Raw genomic sequence first — 24,577 nt, forward strand, 5'->3', positions numbered from 1 at the left:
TAATTTTTCAGCTATAATTAGCTTTTTAAATTTGGCTGTTTCTGAAAGCTTTTTTATCATCTTCTGCCTATTGGATAGAATATTTCTATTTATAGTGTTTTTATATATTTTTTTGCTTCCTCAGTATGTGTACGCATTAAGTATGTGTACTTAGAGGTGTGAACTTATGAATTTACAAATTTGATAATAAACACCAGGCCGTTAAATCCTGCAGTTGAAAAGAAAGCATTTTAGTGTTTTCTTTTAATTCTGCTTGAATTGGAAAAAACAAACTCTGAAATGTTATTCTGTGGTTTTTACTAAGTCATCTCTAGTTATTCTAATTATTTGACGTTTCAGTTCGCCGTTTTATGAAGTTAATATTTTCATGTTTCATCAGAAAACTGTTAGAATAGGGATAATTTCTTAGTTTAAAGAAGTAAAAATGAGGAAATAAGCCCAGGATTTGAATATGTGGGAAAGGTAGGGAATACAAGTCAAAGGTCCTGATATATGTCAGAGGTCCAGTGCCATCATTTGTTTTTGGCATGTTTTGTCATTTAACCTTTTTGAGCATTCCATTAAGTGATGTTTTATACAATTACATGTTTTCCAGGGCTTAGATATACCAGATGAAATAAAATGGGTTAATGTAATAGGTTACTATTTGTAAAGTTCTAACATTCTTATAATAACTTATCACAAGATTACTTAAGTAGTAAAGGGAAAGAAAATGTATTTTTATAAAATAACACAGTTTGTATCTTAATTTATATAGGAATGGACACCAGAGTTGTCAAATTCTTTTTGCTCTTCGATCTTTTTATTTCTTTCTGTATGTGTCCACTGTTTTTGATCAGTAGCAACTTCTGTGCAATAATCTGATGCTGAGAAATGAAAGAATTAAAAAAAAAAAGTACTGTGTGGCTTTGCATGCTCTCTTTAGTTTTTATATTTGTACTGTTCCATTAATAAAAATAAATGGTTATCTTCATAGCTTTGTTAAATCCAACCTTAACTAATGGTGGAAATTTCATATTCACTTACAGAACATTTTCGTTTGAGAAATAAGTCTTGTCTCTCAGTCTACATAAACTCTAACAAACCAGTCATCTGCCCCTTGCTTATTAAATCGCCTTAGCAAAGGGGCTTCCTTGGTAGGATCTGTAGCCTGAAATGGTATCATAATAAAATGTTCTGACCTTTATGAAGCTCATCTCGTTGGCTCTGTTTTTGCCCTAGGTGTGTGGGTCCACACTGATTAAGATGGCCATTCTCATTCATTTATACTTGTCGGTCTTTAAATTCCTAAAGAAACTTATGTGAGGATGAGAACCATCACTCCTTGTATTTTATTAGAATGTCCCAAATTATATTTTAAACAGGTTACAGAAGATCAAGTCAAACAAATGGACATAGAAAATAGCTTTATTACCAAGTGGAAAGACACTCAAGTGAGTAGTAATAGTTAGATCTCCAAAGGGAAAAAAAATATTAAAAAAAAACAAAAAACAAACTTTTATTGTAAGTAAAGACAATTGTTGTGTTTATTTTCAAGTTTCTATTTGAAGCAAAGTAAAAGTAATGGGCAAAGGGAACCAAGATAAAATAGCTGTGTAATTCTGCAGCATGGTGCATGTATACAAATTTCCAAAGTATGTTAAAGTAAATTTTTCAAAATACAGAAGGAAAAATCAGTTTTAATTTTATCAAGTATCCCTTATAAAATCTCATTTATAAGGGATACTTGATAAGTATCCCTTATAAAATATCAAGTATCCCTTATAAAATCTCCCTTATAAGTTCTCATTTATAAAAGCACTATTGAAATTGCCAGTGGATTTCACAGGAAGCATTTGAAGCCAAAAATACTAGAGTAAATTGAAAATTCAGACTCCCTAATGATTCTTTCCGTTATGATTTTGAATATATAAATTATTTCTTACATGCTTTTGCTTTGCCTGCTCTTGGATGATTGTGTCAGCCGGAATGTTTCTGTGTGATCTAACATATGCTAATTTATGTCTTAAGTTGACTTTTCTGATTTTTTCTTGCTTTTCTCAGTCACATTACATTGGATTTGTGGGTTCAGGTTGCATTACACTTTTCAAGGGGACCTTTCCTTATTTGATGACTATTCATTGGACTTGCTTAAAATTACTCTTTAATCCTCTTCTAATACCTAAGGATTGTAATAGATTCAAGGTACCAATTCAAACAACAGAAATGGGTCAACTATATTCTATTTATGAAATACACTCAGAGATTGAAGCTCGAAAGCTTATTAGTCAAACCCTAAATTCACCTCATTCCTGAAATATCCACTGCTAACTAGAATAGTCATCAGTGCTATCATTCCTTATGAAGGAGATGAGAAAACGCCTTCCTTCTAGTGCCTAGATCCCCTAGTACTAATACTGTGATATTAATTACTTGAAGAAGTATTTCCTCCATTTTGACCCAAAGTAATTAATGCAGCCTCCGGAGGAGTTAGCTGTAACAGGAAAAAGTCTGGCTCATTAGCAGTTAGCTGCTGTCTTGGATTCTTGCTTTTTTGGGAGAGTTTCAGTCATGCAGTAAGGGAGCGTGTGAGCCCAGGGGATAATCTTTGGCAACATTTTCTGTATTGTTAAAGTATGAGTACCCTTCTGCCTTTTTATCTTTTGTATTCATATTATAATAAATGAGTCTTAAATGCTTTCTAATTAAGTATAAATAAGCAAAATAAAAGAATTATCTATAAAGTAGGATATTTGGGAAAGGAAAGTCGAAGTGTTTGGAAAAAATGTGTTCTTTTGCTTGAGCTTTTCTCTATTTCATCCAACTCTCCATTGGAGTATTTTTCTGACAGTCTTTCTGTCTTATCCTTGTTTGAATTTCTTAGCAGTGCTTGTGTTTTGGCTTCACCCTATGAGTTTGTAGTGTTTGCTTTTTTAATTTTTAAAATGTGTCTTTCCTGGAGAGTTGTTTATGCAAACAGTGAAAAGTAAAAATGTCACTGTATCTATGCTTCCCTAAAATTTTTGTGTAGCATCGAAAGTGAGAAAGAAAAATTGGAAATAAGCTTTCCTAAGTCTGTAGTGTCAGAATAAATAAGAATATTTCTTCAAAGTGCATTTTTAATGTTTTCCCCACAGATTTACTCGTTAGGTTTTCCTCTGAGGCAAATTTAACTTCAGAATAATTGTTTCTCCATCATCTTTTTTTTTTTTAATTAGATGATGGATATTATTCAACTTAAGAGAGTTTCCGAAAAAAGTTGCTCAGCGTTTTTCACAGGTTCATTTGTAATCTCCACATTATTCTTTGTAATCTCCACATTATGCTGTCAATCTCTACATAGTGATACCTTATGCTTTTTTCTTCTGGCTTGTATCTTCTTCACTTAGTATGTCTTCTCAGGTATAATAGTGCCCCCAAATAGCACTAATGCTTGGCTAAAGATGATTAAAAACTTATGTTTATTATCTGCTTTATTTTATCACTTTACATTTATTTTTTCTTGCTAAATATACTTTCTCTGTTTGTTGTTTTAATACAACTCTGACTTAATTCATCCTCAGATTTCAATTTTTGGACAGATCATCTCTGAAAATTTAGCAAGACCTATTTTGCCTTTTAATTATCAATATTATGCCCACACTACGTCTTAAAGCAGAATTACATGTGGCTCATTTTCCCTGCGCATGTTGTTTATCCTGTTCCATGGTGATGGCTCTTAGAACTTCAGTTGCTATAGTCATCATATTTTCATTGTGGCTGAATCATTATTTCAGTAAGAATGTAAGGGTTGAGGACGCTAAACTTTGAGTAAGAGATTTAAAGAAAAAAGCATCATTGTGACTGTTGTTACTGATTGTAATATTTGTGTAGATTCCTTGTCCTTAATCAATCATGTTTGGAAAGTGGGTATCATCATGCTATTAACAGGAAGATCGGCTCATTTCATTGTTATAAAACGCTCAGAAGTAGAACTAGGACGTCTGTGTTAAGTGTCACGTGTGTGTTCTTGCAATGTACTTAGATTGGGTATTTTCACATCTGCCCTTTTCTAGGTTTCCCAGGCTGGAGATTTGTTAATTGAAGTGTATGTAGAAAGGAAGGAACCTGACTGCAGTATTATAATTCGGGTGAGTCCTAAAGATAGATGTAAAGAGTACTTTTGCAAATCACAAGTGTTATCATTAATTCACGTCTTGAATTTTCCATTGTTTCTTATAGCTCCTTTTACATGCATAATTAAAATTGTGACTGATGACAGGATTGACTTTTCCAATATCCTCTGAGAATTCCATGTTTCAGTCATTTGAAAAGGGAACATCTTATGTGCTTTGGGTTAAGATTAGGATTTTCTATATATTCTAGAAAATAGCCTGAGCTTAAATTTTTGCTCCTTCTTAACATTCATCTGAGCCTCAATATTCTCACCTGTAAAATGAGGAAAAATTACAGTTTTCTCAGCATATCAGTGTTTAATAAATATAACTATTACTACTACTCTAATAATTATAATACTGATAATAATTATTGTTATTATTTCCCCACTCTTGTATCCTAAACCTTAGCTACCAAGTCTTCCGATTTACTTGACTATTGGATAACTCTTTTCTTTCTTAAGACTATTAATTATTTTTTCTGAATTAAAAAGATCCCTCTCATGCTACCATATTCAGTACTTAGTCTGCCTTAGGAAGAGTAACAGTGTTATTTCAGATCTCTACTTAGTACGAATACATTCTCTGTAGGAGGAATAGACATTCTGCCATGTAGCAATAGAAATTCAGCTTTAGCGCCTCATCTTTTTCAAGCTCAAGATTAAACAGTATTAGATATCTCTAGACTTTTGTTAAGCATATATTATAATTGTTAATTTATATATTTTTAATAATTACATATTAAAACCCTATGGCACTGGTTACCTTCCTTAGAACATGGAGCTGAACTACTTTGATCATAGACTTTGCTCTCATGACTCTTTGGCCACATCCTGTTTCTTATGCTGATCGTGTGAGGTTGATACCAGGGTACTTGAGGAAGTAGTACAGATTAATGAGCTCAAGTCTGTTACTAATGTTAGAATTGGTGCTCATAGCCTATGACTTAATTCCATCTATACCTAAATTCTTTAGTAGCTCATTTTAATCTTACTAATGAAGCCATAACAAAGGTTATTACAACTGAGAAAATTTTTAAGTATAGTATTTAGATAAAGGACTGTTTTGTTTCATCTTACAATTCCAAATTCTCTTTAAAAACACTGTAAAAACTATACAAAAATAATCATAAACATTTACTTAATGCTTAAGACTTGCCAAAACTCTTTAGTTACATTTGTCTTAACCGATCATTACCTCAACCCAAGGAGGCAGATGAAGCAGGTAATGTTTCAAGTTTATGTGGATAGAAACTGGAAATTAAGAAAATTAAAGCCAGAACTCAAACCTGGATTATCATATTCCAAACCCGATGTTCATTACATGGATTTATATATTCTTTAGTGTAATAATTTCCAGAGTGTCCTTTGTGGAGTTCTAGGTGTTCTGAAGAGGGGCCTTGGGTTTTTCCTGGGACAAGGAGTGGAGTTCCAGTCTTCCTCTCCTATGTCAGCCTGAGATGCACTCCCTGCTTGGTTGCTCAGTAATTTATTATTTTGAGAAAGAGCTATATTTCTTTAAAAAATTTGAAGTCATTCGTTAAATAGCATCATTGAAATGATTCATCTACTAATGTTTCTACCGCTTAAAATTCACATTTCCCAGATGCTTTTTTTAAAGTTTATACTGTTGCCTTTACTAAATGGAAAACAGTGGACTTAACTTTATAATTAATGTATTTCAAAGGAAGCACTAAATTCCACAAAATCCAAAAGATAGACCATATGAGTTACCTGTAATGAAAAATAATATGTTATTTTTATATGTGCAATAAGCTTATGCTCAGTAATGGACAGGAGAAATGGAAATGAGCACATACCCTTTCTAAGAAAAATTTTAAATAGGTACATACTTTTATAGAAAATGTGCAGTCGGGATAGTTTAATGCTTGAAACATGTTTGTTTAACATTATAACTAAATTCTCACTGAAGAAAGCCAGCTTGCTTTTAGCCAGCATGGAATTAAGGTTGGCAAAAACAAAAACAAGAAGAAACAAATCAAAAATCCCAAAAGTTTCTGAAGAAAATGGAGTGTTCATGTAATGTCCTGAGGCTTTGGGACTCTTGTAGAGCTGGCCCCCAGGCTGGCATTGCAGACTCTGCCCTATGCCCCGAAATCCTAGTTTCAGCATACTTTGGTGTCCCACCATCTGTCACTTGGCATGGCAGGGCACACCACAGACCACTAAAACCCTAGGGCTTTTGGCATGGTGGACAGCAGTCAACTGTGTATAATTTAGGCATCGGGCTGAATAAACCAAGTCACTCTGAACTCTTGATTATAGAATTGATAGGTAGAAAGTTTTATTCCTGGAAGACCATTGGATTTGCTATCTTGTAACAGTCTTTGTTTGACTAGGTATATTCTTCCCTCTTGAATGATCTGATTGCTCAGCATGTGAGAAAAAATTTTGTCCTGACTATACTATGTCATAATATCTTTTTGCACTCACATTGAAATGTATTACGTTTTATGGACAAGATCTGAACAGACTGTTTTCTCAGTGTGCTTAGAGAAGCTAGTAAAACATGCCTGGAAAAACCTGAGGAATTGTAAGATGGTAGATTGTAAGTGTTATACTAGGGCAAGTATAAGGCTATGCTCTAGTATAAGGCTATGTCTGTAACTGACATATAGTCTGACTAAATTTTGTCTTTTTTTTTACAGATATCGCCAATGATGGAAGCAGAAGAATTAACTAATGATATATTAGCAATAAAAAATATTATTCCTACAAAAGATGATATCTGGGCCACATTTGAAGTCATTGAAAATGAAGAGCTAGGTAAGTGATTTTCATGCTAGAGTTTCTTAAATTCCTTATAGTATGAAGAAATACTGTATTTGTGATGTTATTATTAACATTTTATGTTTTTTTCTAAAGATTAACATTGTGAATTCCCTCCTACCTTAGTGCATGTGTTGATGTTATTGCCACTTGAGTTTGCCCTCCCGTGATTTTACTCATCAAAATAGATTATTTATTGACTCTAAAAATATAGTGCAAAGCATTAGGCATTCGTGTTTCTGCCTCAGGAAATAAGGCCTGTGTTTATAAGGACAAACAGTTTGATTTGTAGCAATATTTAAATGTCACCACCACCACCACCTACCTGATTCCTGTATGCTACTCACTTAGCAAAAACAAAGAACGTTGATTTAAAAGATTATTATTTTTAAAAAATAATTTTATTTTAAGCCTATCAAAGCTTATATTTTGGCTTTTTCATTTTTATCTATCTTTAGTGGAGTGGATCAGATATTTTGTCTTTTTTTATTACCGAGGTAGAAAGATAAGGAGAGCTTTGAAAACACCTTGACTACCCCAATAATAAAGTGCTGAATAAGCTTAACATCCTAATGACACTATTTGGTTTTAAAGACCTCCAGGGGGGAAAAAATAGATGCAGAATGTCTTTATGCCTTGACCATCTGTCTAGCTGATACTTACTAAGGTCTTGGGACCCTTTCTAGCACAGCTGTCAAACTGCCAAACGTGAAATCTTGCCACCTGCAAACTCAAGATAAAAATTAAAATTCAACATTGAAATACCCCATCGTATATTATTAGGAGTGTTAATCAGTGTTGGAATGAAATGGGATTATCAAATACTTTGTCTTTCATCACTCCATCTTGATGTTTTCATTCCTTTGTATCTTTTCTTTTTATTATACACAGCTCTTTAAAAAACAAATTTGTATTAAAATTTGTATTTCAGTGTTCACTGTCAAGATTCAGTGACTGTGGTGTCAGTTCACACTGTGTCTCCGTAGTCAGGCTCACTCTTCCCCAGGCAAACGACTCCTGTGGTCACCACCACCCCACCCTCACCCCCACCCCCCAAGTCTGATGGGTTTGCTTCAGGCTTTACATGTTTTCCTGTGACATTTATTGTTAATGACCGTTCTCTTTTTCTTCAGCGGTCCTCACTCTGTTTTGTGCTGGCTGGGTTCTCCTCCTGGCCCTCTAGTCATTTTCTCTCATTGTCAGTTCTTCCTTTGTCTGTCCTCTAAGCAGTGGGTTTCTGCTGCTCCAATCTCTTTTGCCATCTTTTGTCATTTGACGTATTCTTTATAAATAAGATCTTTTTTATTCTTTGTGTTTGACTAATATGTGTGAGCTAGTGTTCCCCAAATGTTCCTTTTTTCTTCCTCCATCTGGCCCACCAGTGTACCTCCTTTAAAACCCAGACTAAGGGTTTTATTGCTCTTTGTCTTACCTTTTTTTATGGTGCCCATCACATGGGTATATATTCATCTCTCTCAATGAGAGCTTCTCAGAAGGAAGGAGGGACTCTCTTTTGTTCTATCTCTAGTGTCTGGCACAGTGCTTAGTACATAGTTGACATACAGTTAAAATCTTTTGCTTAAGTGAAGCACAGTTTTACATTACTGTATGGTTCAATGGTGGTAGAGTCTTGATTTTTGTTGTTTAATTTTAAGGAAAGGGACTGGGTTAACAGCTTTATCATTTTTGTGAGTAGAAGATAACTGTCAGCATTACTGCCATAAGTATCTTTCTAAAACAAATAGAATCATATTATTCCACCATTTAAAACTCTTTAATTATTTCCTCATTTTCTACCTATCCTGTAAAATCTAGTTCAAATGACCTTCCTCCATGATGATACTTAAATAAACATAGTTCTCATTGATCTTTCTCTGATTATTTACTTATAGATCTATAGTACTACATACAGTCTGACTTATAGAGTAGTAATGTGTGTATATTTAGCCCTGCCCTAGACCACATGTTCTTTGGGACAGGGGTCCCCAAGCCCCAGGCCACAGGCCTGTACCAGTCTGTGGCCTGTTAGGAACTGGGCCACACAGCAGAGGGTGAGTGGTGGGCAAGCCAGCAAAGCTTCATCTGTATCTGCAGCCGCTCTCCAGTGCTAGCATCACCGCCTCAGCTCCACCTCAGATCATCAGGCATTAGATTCTCATAGGAGCACTGGTCCCTGGTGCCAGAAAGTTTGAGGACCGCTGCTCTAGGTTATCTCAGGAGTATAAAGGGAACTTTATAAAATATTTATTATACAAAACGGGCACTAGATATAAGAGGGTAGAGAAGTATTGCTTTAAAATTTACAGACACCTAAAATAAAACCCAGCACTTCTGGTTCACTAGCTTATTTAACCATTTATTTATTTATTTTGGGTTACCACTTTACTTGGAGGATTTATATTTACATTTACATTAGAAAAAGCACCAATTAAAAAAGCTGACTGTCTTCCATCAACTACAATCTTGTGACTACCAATACCTTCACTTTTATCTTCTTTTTATATTTCACTTTATCTTCCCTGCATGTTTCTAGAAATAAAGCTTTTAACATTTTAGAAGGTCAGCTGGAGCCACAGGTTCCATCTGCTTCAGTAAGCCAATATAATCATAGGACCCTTTGTTGCTTTTCTAGCTTTGTTCCTTTAAAAGCAATAAAAATCATCTTAGTTTTCTCTTCTGGCTATTTGTACTTGAACAGTTGACCAACATTAAAACCATGCCAAATTTGAATTCTTAACTCCATCAAATGTATTCTTGTTTGATATACATGGGGTGTTAACTTTTATTATATATTTGAAAATTCACAAATCAAAACCACTTGAGGTCTCCTAATCTTTTTATAGCTTCATTAAGGTAACTTTTTTTTTTTTAATTAGAAGGAATCAAAAAAAAAAAAAAAAAACCCCACTCCAATCCAATTTTACCATCTGTGATGTACTGTCACATGCAAGTTGATAATCTGTCATTTTCAGGATAAGCATTCCTTCATTTTATTTCTGGATATTCTGCAATCTCTCTTCTAACTATATGGAATTCCTTCCTACTCTCATCCATTCTGCTAGTGCCTCTCGGTTGGGAGGACCAGTGCCCAAAAGCATAGAGCTCCAATGCTGTGACATGGGGATATGCTTCGACTCAGCCCTTGAGAAAACAAGGGTAGTAGGGAGAGAATGCCCACCCAAAATCCATGATTCATTATTCTGCTGTGGATATCCTAAAAAGCAAACAAACAAACAAAAACACAGATAAAGAACCATGCAGGAGACAATCAGCTCTCCAAAAGCTGACCAGGGCCTTGAGATCTACCTCCTAGTGGCTCCTAATCTACAGGCAGGAACCACTCTTTATGTGCCTGCCACATGTGGATACATTTATCTGAGGAGCAACAACCCAAGTCACTCAAGTTTGGAATGCATCTATTTTATGTTCTACCTCAGTTAACAAGATATTTGTAGGATATGTTCCACATCAACACACTATGCCAGAGGTAGTGAGAGATATAAAGGTCTAAAAGATATGGTAAATGCCCAAAGCAGCAGTCCCCAACCTTTTGGCACCAAGGACGAGTGCTCCTATAAGAATCTAATGCCTGATGATCTGAGATGGAGCTGAGGCTGTGATGCTAGAGCTGGGGAGTGTCTGCAAATACAGATGAAGCTTCGCTCACTTACCCGCTGCCCAGCTCCTGCCATGCAGCCTGGTTCCCAACAGGCAACAGGGGGCTGGGGAGTGGGGGGCCTGTTCTAGTGTACTCATTAAAAAAAGTTAATATAATATCCTAATTATAATGTAAAAAGAAGTAGAGGAAATATATAATAAAACATTATAAATGCTGACACACTCCTATATGGTCAAAGATAATGAAAATAAATTCTTACATCAATATGGAATTACCATATATGTGACAGCTCTACATGCACACTGTATATGCATGTCAATTTGTGACTCTCATATCACTAGAAGCATTGACATTGTTGGCAAAATGGTGTCTGAGTCCATTAGGGCTGCTATAACAGAATTTCATAGACTAAATGGCTTGTAAACACCAGGAATTTATTTCTCACAGTTGTGGAGGCTGGGAAGTCCAAGATTAAGGTGTCTGGCAGATTCAGTGTCTGGTGAGAGTCAGCTTCCCAGTCCACAGAGGGCTGTCTTTTCTCTCTGTTCTCACACGGTGGAAGGGAGCTCTGTGGGGTCTCTTTTATAAAGACGATAATCCCATTCATGGGGACTCTGTCTTCTAAAGGTCCTGCCTCCTAATATTATCACATCAGGGATTAGGTTTCATCATAGGAATTTGGGGGAGGGGTGGTGGTGGCAGACATTCAGACCATAAGCAATTGGTGAGCAATTCTTACAAAGTTCTGACAAATCACCATCTTTTTTTGCATATATATATGGTAATCAGGTTCATGAGGAAAAAATGTCATATTAAAACTATATAAAATATTTTGAGAATTTGTATGGAAAGCTGAGTTAGATTCTAGGTTCAGTTAATTTATAAGTAGGTTTTCCGCTGAATGTCTGGTGGGACATTTTTTGAAATTTGTACTGGATAGAGAATAAGTCTGTCTTCGTGTCATTCTTTGAAAAATACCAAGCATCCCTGACCCACTGCTGCCAATCATTAAGACAAGCTGAAGCCCACCCTAGGAGAGGCTGTCACCTTCCTCAAGAGCTTATCTTCTAAAGTATACTGTTATTTTAATGCTTTGTTTTAAACTGAACCTCTCAGCTGATCCAGCCCCATATCCTCTAGGTCCTTGACTTGCTGAAAAAAAGTAACTGCCTGAGGAGCCGCATTTAAGTGGACTTTTCAATTGAGAGGTTCAAGTTTGTCAAACACTTTCTATGCAGCAATATCATAATGAAATGTTTTCTTGATTCTTCCTTATAGCTACAATGATGTAGAAGATCTGTTCATTTTTAATCAGGGTTCTTTCTAACCCTTCCTTTGATTGACACAGAAAGGGCTGTCAGCCTCTGATTCTATGGATAGGACCGAGAAAGGCTTGCATAGCTCAAAATTTGGCACTAAGAATTTAATTATTGGGGAAGTCATAATTGTCTCAGGAAATCCTGTGCCATTACTGCCAGAAATTTAATGACAATACCTATAATTTCAAGTGAAAAATGGATAGCTCTTTTTAACTAGATTTATTCTATGAACATGATTTTAAACTATTAATATTGTGATTTACCTAGCTAAAGAGTCATCTCTATAATCTCTTCTTCTTCTTAAATAATTACACTGAATTTTCAGCAACTTCTATGCTATAGATAGTATGCAAATAAGTTATTTACTTCTAGTAATGCCCTAATGCCAAATGACTTTCATACCATATAATCTATCATGACAGATGGTTGTAAATGTAACTATAAATAAAAACATTTGTAGGAATTTATATTCCAGCAATGCTTGATGACTCAATTTTTCCTGTTTCTCATTTCTTTAGGTGGACTTTAATGTCATTTATAATTATAGCATTGACAGTCTAATAAACATTTATCTTTTCGGCCCATTTTTCAGCTCTGTTTTTATGCAGAAACTTGAATCTTCAGGATTTTCATTCCCCTGAAGTAGTTTATACTATGAGGCTGATGGAGGGAGAAAACTTATTTTTTGAAAACCTATATTTGCCTCTATATCTGCTGTGATATATTTTAGTATAACTAAAAACACTTTAGAGCTATCACTGTAGTACCTGCTTTCATTAGTGACTCTCTTTAATATAAATGCTCTGATATCTGGAAGTCTCATTACCAATTTAATCTTGTAGTAAAGAAGACTAAGCTTTTATTTCGATCCACATACTGTTTTTCAGTTAAGAATATCATTCTCACCTCTAAGCCAACCGTAGTATCATTCGTTTCCTGAAATGCAGGATGTTGGAACTATTTTGCTATTATTTCCTGCCACTAAGGATGGGAAAGTGAGGGCGAATAAGGGGAAAGGGTGAACTGACATTGTTTTTCACTTTGCTTATGTTACCTTGTTCAGTCCTCAAAAAAAAAAAAAAAAATCTTGGTAAGTTGATACTTTTCCCCAAATTACATGTGAGAAAATCATCATGTGGGGATTTCCATACTTGCCCAAACTAAAACTAAGTGTAGTAGTTAAGATTTGGAGCTATAAAGTCAAATAGATTTGAGGTTCAAATCTCTGCTCCTTACTTGAAGCAGCTGTTCGTCTTTAGGCAGGTAGCTGAATGTCCCTGATCCTTGGGTTCCCCTACATGTAAAATATGAATAATACCTAATGAAGAGTGTCCTTGTGAGAATTAAAAGTGATGACTGCTGCAAAGTATCCAGTATACATAATGTCTGAGACATAGCTGTTATTCCAGAAATGGCAGCTGCTAACAGGATCCTCGTGTCCCAGAGTTCGCATGTAATGGAACCAAGAATTAGATAACACCAAATGTAAAGAGAGTGCTTATTCTATAATTAGTTGTTCAGTGATATTATTGAATATATTCCTTGTGCTGTGCATAAGGATGCTGTGACTTATTTTATAGGTAGGAGTTTGTACCTCTCAATCCTTTCACCTTTTTTTGCCCTTTCCTTCACTGCCCTCCCCTCTGGAAACCATGTTTAACCTCTGTATCTATGAATCTGTTCTGTTTTGTTCTGTTTTTTTTGTTTGCTTTTTCTTTTGAATTCCACATATAAATTGAAATTATGTGGTATTGCCTTTCTCTTTCTGACTTATTTCACTTAGCATAATACACTCTAGGTCTATCCATGTTGTCACAAATGGCAAGATCCCATTTTTTTTAGAGCTAAGTAATAGTTCATTGCATACATGTACCATTTCTTCTCTATCCATTCATGGTCGGTGGACTCTTAGGTTATTTCCATATCTTGGCAATTCTATACAGTGCTGCAGTGAACATGGAGGTAGATATATCTTTTTGTGTTTAGGATTCGTCTGTTTTTGGATAAATACCAGTAGTAGGATTGCTGGATCATATAGTAATTCTATTTTTAGTTCTTCGAGGAAGGTCCAAACTGTTTTTCATTGTGGCTGCACCAATTTATAAGCCTACCAACAATGCACAAGGTTTTCCTTTTCTTCATATCCTAGCCAATTCTTATTATGTGTTGTCTTTTTGATTATAGCCATTCTGACAGGTGTGAAGTGATATCTCACTGTGGTTTTGACTTGCATTTCTCTGATGTTTAGTAATATTGCCTGTTGGCCATCCATATCTCTTTTTTGGAAAAAAAAGTTTATTCAGGTCCTATGCCCATGTTTTAATTATACTTGTGTTTTTGATGTTGAGCTGTATGAGCTCTTTATATATTTTGGTTATTAACTCCTTGTAGGATATATCATTTGCGAATATCTTCTCCCATTCAGTAGGTTGCCTTTTCATTTTGTTGATGGTTTCCTTTGCTATGCAAAAGTTTTTTAGTTTCATATAGTCCCATTTATTTATTTTTGCTTTTGTTGCCTTTATCTAAGGAAACATATATGTATATATATTGCTAAGACAGATCTAAAAAACTTTACTGCCAATGTTTTCTTTCAGGAGTTTTTTGGTTTCAGGTCTTACATTTAAGTTTAAGTCTTTAATCCATTTTGAGTTTATTTTTTGTATATGGTGTAGGAAGGTGGTCCAGCTTTATTTTTTTGCATGTATCTGTCTAGTTTTCCCAACGCCATTTACTGAAGAGACTCTTTTCCCCATTTCACCTTCCTGCCTCCTTTGTCATAGATTAATTGACCATATAAGCATGCGTTAATTTCTGGGCTTTCTAATCTGTTCTATTGATCTTTGTTTCTGTTTTTGTGCCAGTACCATACTGTTTCGATTACTGTAGCTTTATAATATAATTTGAAATTAGGGAGCATGATACCTCCAACTTTGTTATTCTTTCTCAATATTGATGTAGTTATTCAGGGTCTTCTGTGGTTCCATATATATTTTAGGATATTTTTGTTTTAAGTTCTGTGAAAAATACTATAGGTATTCTGATAGGGACTGCATTGAATCTGTAGATTACTTTGGGTAGTATGGACATTTTAATGATATTAAATCTTCTAATCCATGAGCATGATATATCCTGTTTTTGTGTCTTTTTTAGTTTCTTTTATCATTGTTATAGTTTTCAGAGTACATGTCTTTTGCCTCCTAGGTGTTTTGTTCTTTTTGATGTAGTTGTAAATGGGATTGTTTTCTTAACTTCTCTTTCACAATAGTTCATTAGTATTGTATAAAAACACCACAACTTTACTAAATTTATTTATTCTAATAGTTTTTTTTTTCACATTTTGCTAGAACCTTTAGGGTTTTTTAGATATAGTTTATCATGTTATCTGTAAATAGTGACAATTTTACTTTTTTTCCAATTTAGTTGCCTTTATATTTCTTGTCTGATTGCTGTGTCTAGGACTTCCAATTATGTTTTAAATACAGCTAATTCTAATTTAACTTCCATTAATAGAAGATAACCACTTTATGGGTTAATCAACAAGTGAATAATAGCTTTGGCAAATTATGAGCAATTATGATCTTTGCCAAACCCTTTAGAAAATTATTTGAAGAAAAAGATTGATGTAGCACAAAATATTTTTTCTGGTTTTATAAGAAATTATATTTTATCTTCTGATCTACTTACAAATATTTTAGGCTACCATAGGAATTCATTCCTTGAGTATTTATTGAACATCTGTTATGTATGTACTTGGCACTCTACTAGGTACAGAGGATATATTTGTAAAGAAGAGGGAAATTTGTATTCAAATAGTCTAGTTGCTCATAATTTATTTATTTATTTATTTATTTATTTATTTTTTATTTGTTTGTTTATTTTGAATTGCCATCATCATTGACTTATTCTGATAAGCACAAAATGCAGCACTGCAGTACATTATTTAGTCTCATAATTTAGTCTCATAATCTCATTATTTAGTCGAGAAGCAGAAAATTTGTTTTCTTCTTCTGTGGACCTGGAATTATTGATAAGTTCTAGAATGCTATATTCATAGCAGGGGAGACCAGTATTAAGAAGGATATGATATATTTGGTTGTTTTTACTTGTGATTTTATTATTAATTAAAATATCATGGCTTATATATGAGTGTGATGATATTGACATACTCTTTGTCATTAGCATTCCTACTTTAAGCAGAAACAAAAAGTCCACTGTGCTTTACATTTAGAAATGTATGAAAGAGTTGAATTGACTTATATATAGCATTGATACTGGGAAATTTGCTTCAGCGTCTTCATGTTAGAGCTTATGTTCTTGCTATTTCAATTATTCTATTTTTAGTGGGCTGTGAAAAGGTTTGAATTTTTTTCCAGCATATGCTTCTGTTGTAACATTTTATTAACTGATTGACATATTTTGATCAGCAAAACACTTTTATATGAAGCTTTGATTGTAATTGTAAAACCTTTTTTTTTTTAACTGTGCTAAGAATTTGTGATGCATTTTAAAACATGATTGCCTAAAACAAAATATATATGGATGAGTATTTATCAAGGAGAAATCTTTAAGAAGTTATTAACTTCTTGCTTTTGTCTATTATATCAACAATTAATGTATAATATTGCCACATAATATGTATGCTTGATATTTCCACTAATAGTTAAACATAGATCACTCGGTAGTATTTTATGATTATTTTTATATGTTCGCTGTTGAAGTTACATTTTATAATTTCATATAAATTGACTATGCGAATATCAACTATAAGTTGTTCACTGCTATCGATGAGAAATTATAACATGCTAATCTTGTTGGGATAAACAAAGGATTAATTTGTTACTACTTACCCCTGAACAAGATTAATTTTGCTAATCATTTTATAATTATTTAATTGCATGTGCAAACAGACAGATTTCCATAAGCAAACCAGAATGTTACCTATGTTAAAAAGTAGAGTAAGATACTGATTGGTTGTACAAAAGGTAGCATTATTTCTGAGATTTTATCTAAAGGATAGCATCTCTGAATTTTTTTTAAGTAGTTGAGTGACAAACAAATATTCTCATACAGATTTATTTATATAGTAAATTTCATAATGTGCTTAATGGTGTTCTAGGTGTTGGGTCCCTTTTATGTATTCCTAGTGCTATTATTCTGTAATATAAGATATGGTTGTGTTTATTGTTGCATATAGATTTTTCTAAAAGGATTTGTAAAAAATTATTCAAAAATGATATGTTAATATATTTTTATTTGATTTGGTTTTATTTTTTGCAGAGCGCCCTCTTCACTACACAGAAAATGTGTTGGAGCAGGTGCTTCGGTGGAGTTCATTAACTGAACCTGGCTCTGCTTATCTTGTCGTGAAGAGATTCTTAACCATTGACACAATTAAACACTATAATGGTAGGTACTGTTATTTCACATGGCAACTATGATTGAAAATTCAAGTGGATAAAGGATAATTATTATGGCATGAGTATTATTTGAAAATGTAAAAGCAAAACGAGTAGCTAGATACAGACTCTGCTGACATAGCATTGTCCAGTAGAAAGAAGAATATATAGACAGGAGTACCAAGTGCCGGGGTCAGATGTCCTGGAGGGCAGCACTGTGGTAACAATTGGCTAATGCGACAGTACCACATTAAAGTGTTTGGAAGGAGTAGTTTATGTTTAAGGGCTTCTTCCATGTTTATGTGTTTCCTAAGTTTTAGATAGATAGTAAATCTTCCTGAATTATGTTTACATGTGAAAGTTCTCTGGGCATTCAAGAAGTGCAAGTTATGTAGGCTCTGAGATTGAGTGCTTATTATATAATTCTCACTTATTTTCATTGATACTGGAAAACAGAAACAAAATAAAACACTTCCTATAAGGATCCTTGCCACCCGACTGAGAAAAGACATGTACACATGGAAGATGAAATAAGTTAGCTAGCACAATGAAATCACATAAGAAAAAAATCTCTGAACCTGTACGAGATATTAGAAACTTTTATTTTGAAACTCGGATTCTTCCGTTGGGTTGCCATTAACTGACAGATTTGAAAAAGATTTCCTGCCAATATTGTATGTAAAGTAACCCAAAAGCAAAGGACTCAGGTTTTATAAGATGAAATTTATCACAACTTTTATAATAGTAATAATAACCATTATTTATTAATCACATTAACTGAGCTCTAGTAATATGTTAATCATTATATATTATATAACGATTTAATAACATGTTAATCATTCAGTGAGCTCCGTACACACCAAATCTCATTTAAACTTTTTAAAGCATCCTTGTGAGTTATATTGTCATTTGAATTATACAAATGAGGAAAGAGAAGCTCAGAGAAATGAAGTAATTTTCCCCAGATCACAGTTACTAAATGTTGGATTTGAGACTAGGTTGGTCTTCTAATTTAAAAAAAAAGGTGGAGCTGTTGATACAGCTCTTAAATGCTATAAACCTACTTCTTAGTGTTATTGCAGGCTCTCTAGCTAATATTCACAGGTCAGTAAATTCTAAATTGTTCCAACACTGATCTGACAAATTTCTGGTTTCATGATGTCTTAGTCTGTTTAGGCTGCCCTAACAGACTATGATAGACTGGGTATCTTCCAAACAACAGAAATGTCCTGCTCACCGTCTGGAGACTGGCAGTCTGAGCTCCAGGTGCCAGCACGGTTGGGGTCCTGTGAGAGTTCTGTTTCAGGCTGCGGACTTCTCACTGTATCCTCGCATGGCGGAGAGCAGAGGCAGGAAGCTAACTCTCGTGACTCTTCTCAGGGTAGTGATCCCATTCATGAGGGCTCCCACTGTCTAACACTGTCACACTGGAGAGTTTGGAGAGACACAAGCATTTAGTCCATAACATCATCGTTTATAGCTCACACTTACATAAAAGTATTTTTGCAAAATGCAAGTGGTGAAACAAATTTTTATGTTATCCTAGCCTTAACTAGTATCTGAAAAAACAAAAGGTACTTTTTTTTGCTGTAGAAATTTAGCCTTTGAGAGACCTTTATCTTATTTTAATTTCTTTAATACTCTTACATATGATTTTGACCACATCTTACATGTACCTCTTAAGGATTACAACAGAGATTCTCTCTAGGGATGTGAATGCAACATGCATCCATGTCAGAAAGCAGTGGTTCTCAGGTAGGGGCAGTTTTTCCCCTAGGGGGACATTTGACAATGTCTGACGGTCACAACTGGGTGTGGTGGTGCTTCTGGTATTTAGTGGGTACCGACCAGAGAGTCCACGAAGCATTCTACAGTACACAGAACAGCTGTGTTAAACAATGAATTATCAGAACTAAAATGTCATTAGTGCCCATGTTGAGAATTTCTGATTTAGAGGATCTATGAAATCTGTTCTAGCTCTTAAATTCTGTATTTTTTCATTTTAACATTGAGATAAATTATTGAGCTTCTGAACCAAGTCCTATCAACACGAAACATGTATAATAGGTTCTCATGGTTTCTTTTCTTTTAGAAAAAGCAACTTTTTGTGTATTTTAAATTTTTTTCTGGTGAAAATTTTCTTTTTCTAATATTCCTCCAAATATCCATTTCTTCATGTTGCAAAATACTTGAAACTCACATCTAGACATAATACCTTAGCTGTTGTTTGAACACTAATGGGCTGGCTATGTGAATAAAAATAGACAAAAATACTATCTTAAAAGGCTGTGACATAAAGGAAGGTTTCGAGCAGGTGGGGTGAGGAATAACCCAAACAAGGGTACCATTAAGTGCTGTTGATCTTTCGGGGTAAAAAAAATGTACAGATTGAGCTGGTTGAGAGTAATCACGTCTGAGTAAAATGTTTATGTTGTTTAAGAACAATAAGAAACGGTAGAGCGACAAAATGTCCGTTGGCTCTATCCATAAACCGGGTAGGAAGATTGGGCGCTGTAATGATGCCTCACATATTTCTTTATGTCCTTTTTATGGGGTTACGAGTGTGTCATTTCTGTTATGAAAGTATCAAACCTCTACAAGGACTAGACAAAGAATCTTGCATAAAAACTGGAGAACTCAAGCAGTGGAAAGCAGGCGACGATGATAGTTTCAGGGATGTGGATGGAACATTCTCTTGAGTAAAATGTCAGTTACCTTTTATGTTATTCTCATGTCTCCTTCATTCCTTTAACAGGGTGGGAGCTATGAAACCCGGCCCTGTCCCCCCACTAACCCTCCCTCGGTTTGCCAAACCAATATGCAGCTTATTATTATAATACCTTTCATTCTTTCTATCAGGAAATTGTATCTTTGAATAAAAAAAAAAAAATCAGGTTTTAGAATAACGCCATCAGCAAATACATTAATTGGACCATTTTATCACAGTAGTTACATGTTTTTTTGTCAAAAATAGGAGTACCTATGAAGTAAATATTTAAAATACTCTAGTTTTCTATCCAATAAAATTGTTATAAATGTTTTAATTAGACCTTGATTTATATTTAGATTATCAAAGCAAAATAATCTCTTTCATTATAGTTGCTTCTGAATCTGTATGAATTTAGGATCGTCATTTTAAAGAAGTTCTGGCCTGTTGTTTTTTTAAATCAATTGATTTTTTTTTTCCCTATAGTTGTGTCTTGTAGCAACCTGGAGCTTATAAATACTTCTTATGGGATATACTTTGTGATAGATTTTAGGTTGGTTGTATATTCCGTCGTCTTTGTCTCTGTCTTGGCAAATGTCTCCTAAATCAATCACAATGACCATCGACTCCAGAATCATTGCTCCATTCATTACATCCACTGCTCCTTAAAATTGGAATCTAAAGGGAAAATAATGAAAGTAAATCAAATGTGATTTCTCTGTCAATTTGTCAGAAAAACTAAAATCATCTCAGAAATACACTGCTCTTCACAACAGAAAGGGAACAATGTTAAGGATTTCTTTTTTAAGATTTTCTTATTCTAACCTTGGCCAAGTGAAAATTACCAGAGTTTGAAACAAAGATAGTTGGTTGCAACCACAATTTCTCTTAGTAACAAATAGCTAATGTTTAACATTTTTTGAAACACAAAGTAGCAATACCACATCCTTTGCACTCTGTCTCCTGGTACTTGACACCTAGTTACCACATATTTTACTGTCTACCTATCCCTATCACTAACTCTTGCCCTGTATCTCCACACTTAAAACTTGCATTTCATTAATTGAATAATAGTTTATCTAATATAATAAATTATAAGCATATACTTTTGTTTGACATTGTATTTTCACCACCTTTTTGCTAAGTGAATTGTATCAAATATGAGTTTAGGAGTTTAGGGTAGTAGTTAAAGGATTTTAATTGTCTCAATTTTCTCACTTTATCTGAACAGTTTAAAATGTAGACTTCATATATAGGAATAGATTTCAAATCATTGAACACTTAATTTCTGCTCATTCATTTAAGGTAATGAGGTAACATACTTTTATAGAAATATATGAGAGTAAATTAATTTTCTATTGCCTCTACTTAAAAATAAATTCTGTGTTTTTAAAAGCTGCATTTTATTTCTTAGAAACAGTTTGCACCATTGTCATTATTGTACGGGGGAGTTAACTAACTTGAAAAGAAGAAAACAGTCCTCGAATTTCTTTGCTACCCCATGATTATGACTGAGACATTGAGATAGGAAGAATAAAACTTCATTAAAATTGCCATTTAGACTTTGCCATAGCTAATCTTATTAAACCATCTTTTATCATTATCTCTTACATTGAGTTAAGTTTCAACATCTCTATCACAAGTGAGTCATAAATTTATAGCTCCTGTAAGATTCCAGAACGAATAGTTTTATATTGCTGAAGTCTTATTTTAAGTGCTAAAATTCTTTAAAATTACCTCAATAGAATGTGATACATGGGAATCAAGTTTTAATGACCTCAGTAGGAAAGAAATAATTTTAAGATATAAGATGTAACTCAAATGCAGATCCCTGTGGGTTTCTAAATTTAGATTGCTGCATATGACAGATGCTTTGGAATTAAATTTGCATTAGAATTGAATAGTTCAAAATGCAACTGCTTCCGGCAAATTCAGACCTGGAAAGCTGAGCCATCATCCACTATCGACTTAAGAAAATAAGAAAATTTCAGCAAAAATAGTTTCAGTCTATAAATTATAATCTAACCAAAATAATTTACATTTCACTCTCCATCAAATCTTTTTAAATCTAAAGATGTGTAAAAATTGATAGTAACACATAGTCTACTTCAAGTGGAAATATTTTCTTGGAAATTGATAGCAGTCTGTGATATTCATTATAGAGTATGAATGTCCTGACTTCCAATATTATAATTCAGTACTGAGCAAAACAATTGATAAGTTTCTGTTAGCGCTCTGTTTCATGCAGGAATCTAGTGTGGAAAGTTTAAAGGATTGTTAAGCATTGTCTTTATTCACAAGGAACAGAAAATCTAAATGTATGAAAACTTTAAATGTAAGACACTAAACACAGCATGTGATAAATGACCACTATAGGCTAGGAGGTTTGTTTCTAGGGAGCTTTGTAACACAAAACGGTGGTTCAGCTAGATTTGACATTTGACATCTTTTCTAACACTTAATGTCTCTCATTGAAGGAAGTAGCCATTTCTTGTTTAGTTTTTCTTTTATGTATTGTTCTTCCATAATAAGACTATGTCTTATTCTTTTACTCACTGAAAGTACATGTTGAATAAACTTTTTAAAAATAAATGAATAAAACACGTAACTGAGGAAGCTACTGACAAAATCTCACAGGACTGCAAACACTTTCGTCTAAGTAGTTAGGGAAGGCTTTCTAATGGAAATTAGTGTTGTGGTACTACAGACACAGCTGTGTGTAGTCCTCAGTCTCTTGGTTTGTATGCTTCCTGAGACATTAAGATAGGGAGAATTAGAGAGGTTACTATTTGGGGTGAAATGGGGGTGCAGTTACTGAATTCAGCTTTGAATATGTCGGGTTTTAGTTGTCTTTGAAGTGTCCAAGAATATATTTCTAGAAGGGAACTAAGGAAGTTATGGAGTGCATTGTTAGGGATGTGGTTTTAGCCTTGGGAGAATACAAGACCATGTGGTTTTAATGTTAAAGTAAGAACATGAGGGAGCTGAGCATAGAATTACCGGCCTTTAAGGGATAGCTGTATCAAGAGAGGCTTGGTGTGTGAAGGAACAAACAGAAAAGTTGCAAGAAAACAAGGACAGAGCAATGTCATGGAAATCATCAAAGGGGTAAGTTCTAGGAAAAAGTATTTAACTATAAAATGGTGCATGAGGTCAAGAAAGGTACCTGGATTTTTGTTGTGGTTATAGTGCCGGTGGTGGTGATCATTATGGTCATGACCACTACTTATAAGAGAAGTCTCTAAATATAGAAGACAGAATTCTATGTCAGATATTAAGAAACCTGAATTGTAATTCTAGGACAGTGCTTTCTAACCTTGTCACATAAACTTTATGAGCCATAGTTTTCTCATTTATAAAATGAGATCATATTACCTATACTCCCTACTTTGGAAAGTTATATGAAAATCACATGAGATAAAATATATGAACATTTTGAAGTCTAAAATATTATCTATGTGTTTATTAAAAGTATGCTAAAACTAGACTGTAATGTAAAAGAAACATAACATTTAGTATACTAAATTTTATTTTAGAAAGGGTTATAACGTAATAATAAAAACAGAATAGAAAAGTAGTGTTCTACTTTCTATAGTCTGCTGCATTTTCAGTAAAATGGCATGGAATCCCTGGCACTTTTCTAGTCAGTCCTCTAATAATAACTATATTTATAACTTTACTGCTTATGAATAATTATGAAAGAATATAATCAAGCTACTAATTCTATTAAACATTGCTTCTTCAATGCAAGTAGCATAAAGGGAAATAGAATGGGGATGGGGAGATGGACATATTTGACCTTTTCTAAGAAACAGTTACTTTCAAGCAGCTATTATGTCCAGTTTAGTTTCTACACAGTTGTAGAACAAAATTTTACTAAAATGCATTTTGAGTGAATGTCATACGATAAATAAAATAAATCAGAAATTCTTTCTCCAAATTATAAAGAACATATGTATCCTATACAGTTAATATCAAAGGAAATGTGCATACTTTTTAATCAAGAAGGAATTTTTATGTGTTAGGCTGCAAATGTTGCCAAATATCACTTAGTTGTGGCACGTTTTCAAGAGAATAGAAATTGCCCATTTTGTCTCCTCCAGCACTTAGAGTACATGGGTGGGGGTGGAACTTGGAACAAGGAATTTTTTTCAGATAATATGCAGGCCTGAGGAAATAGTCTTTGCCAACAAAGAAAAAGGAAGACACAGACATTAAAAATAGATCTATTTGTTGTATATTCCCTTGTCCTCACTCAGATTATATATGAGATAACAGATATAGGAGATAGCAACAGTTCATAGTTACTGTGCATTTACTGTGTGTCAGATGCTGGGCTGAATGCTTTACATACACCATCTCATTTAATTTTCCTAGTACTCTTATGAGCTATTTAGTAGTACAGCAGGTCCTCAAATAATGTTTCGTTCAACATCATTTCATTATAATATTGATGAGATGCGTAGGAACTTAACTCTAGTGTATATCAATGAGCCTATGGTAAAATTGTCTTCGTTATCTGTCCTTTCACTTAAAGTTGTAGAGAACCTGTTGATGATAAGTGAGGACTTGCTGTACTTACTAGGACTTTTACAAATGGAGAAACTGGGA

At 33.9% G+C, this 24,577-nt stretch overlaps 1 protein-coding gene across 2 annotated transcripts in view; it reads left to right on the forward strand.

Moving 5' to 3' along the window:
* The window catches only part of ARAP2 (ArfGAP with RhoGAP domain, ankyrin repeat and PH domain 2), a 159,002-nt gene that overhangs the window by 108,478 nt on the left and 25,947 nt on the right, over window positions 1–24,577 (forward strand). The window contains exons 24-27 of one of the 2 annotated variants that reach the window (XM_006918943.2): window positions 1,365–1,433; window positions 4,035–4,109; window positions 6,802–6,919; window positions 17,141–17,269. In XM_006918943.2, the coding sequence (XP_006919005.1) occupies window positions 1,365–1,433; window positions 4,035–4,109; window positions 6,802–6,919; window positions 17,141–17,269 (391 nt within the window). The remainder of the gene's footprint in view (window positions 1–1,364; window positions 1,434–4,034; window positions 4,110–6,801; window positions 6,920–17,140; window positions 17,270–24,577) is intronic. The other variant, XM_015595043.2, reaches the window with a different exon arrangement.

This window comes from Pteropus alecto, unplaced genomic scaffold (assembly GCF_000325575.1).
Source record: "Pteropus alecto unplaced genomic scaffold, ASM32557v1 scaffold5, whole genome shotgun sequence".
Classification (NCBI taxonomy): domain Eukaryota; kingdom Metazoa; phylum Chordata; class Mammalia; order Chiroptera; family Pteropodidae; genus Pteropus; species Pteropus alecto.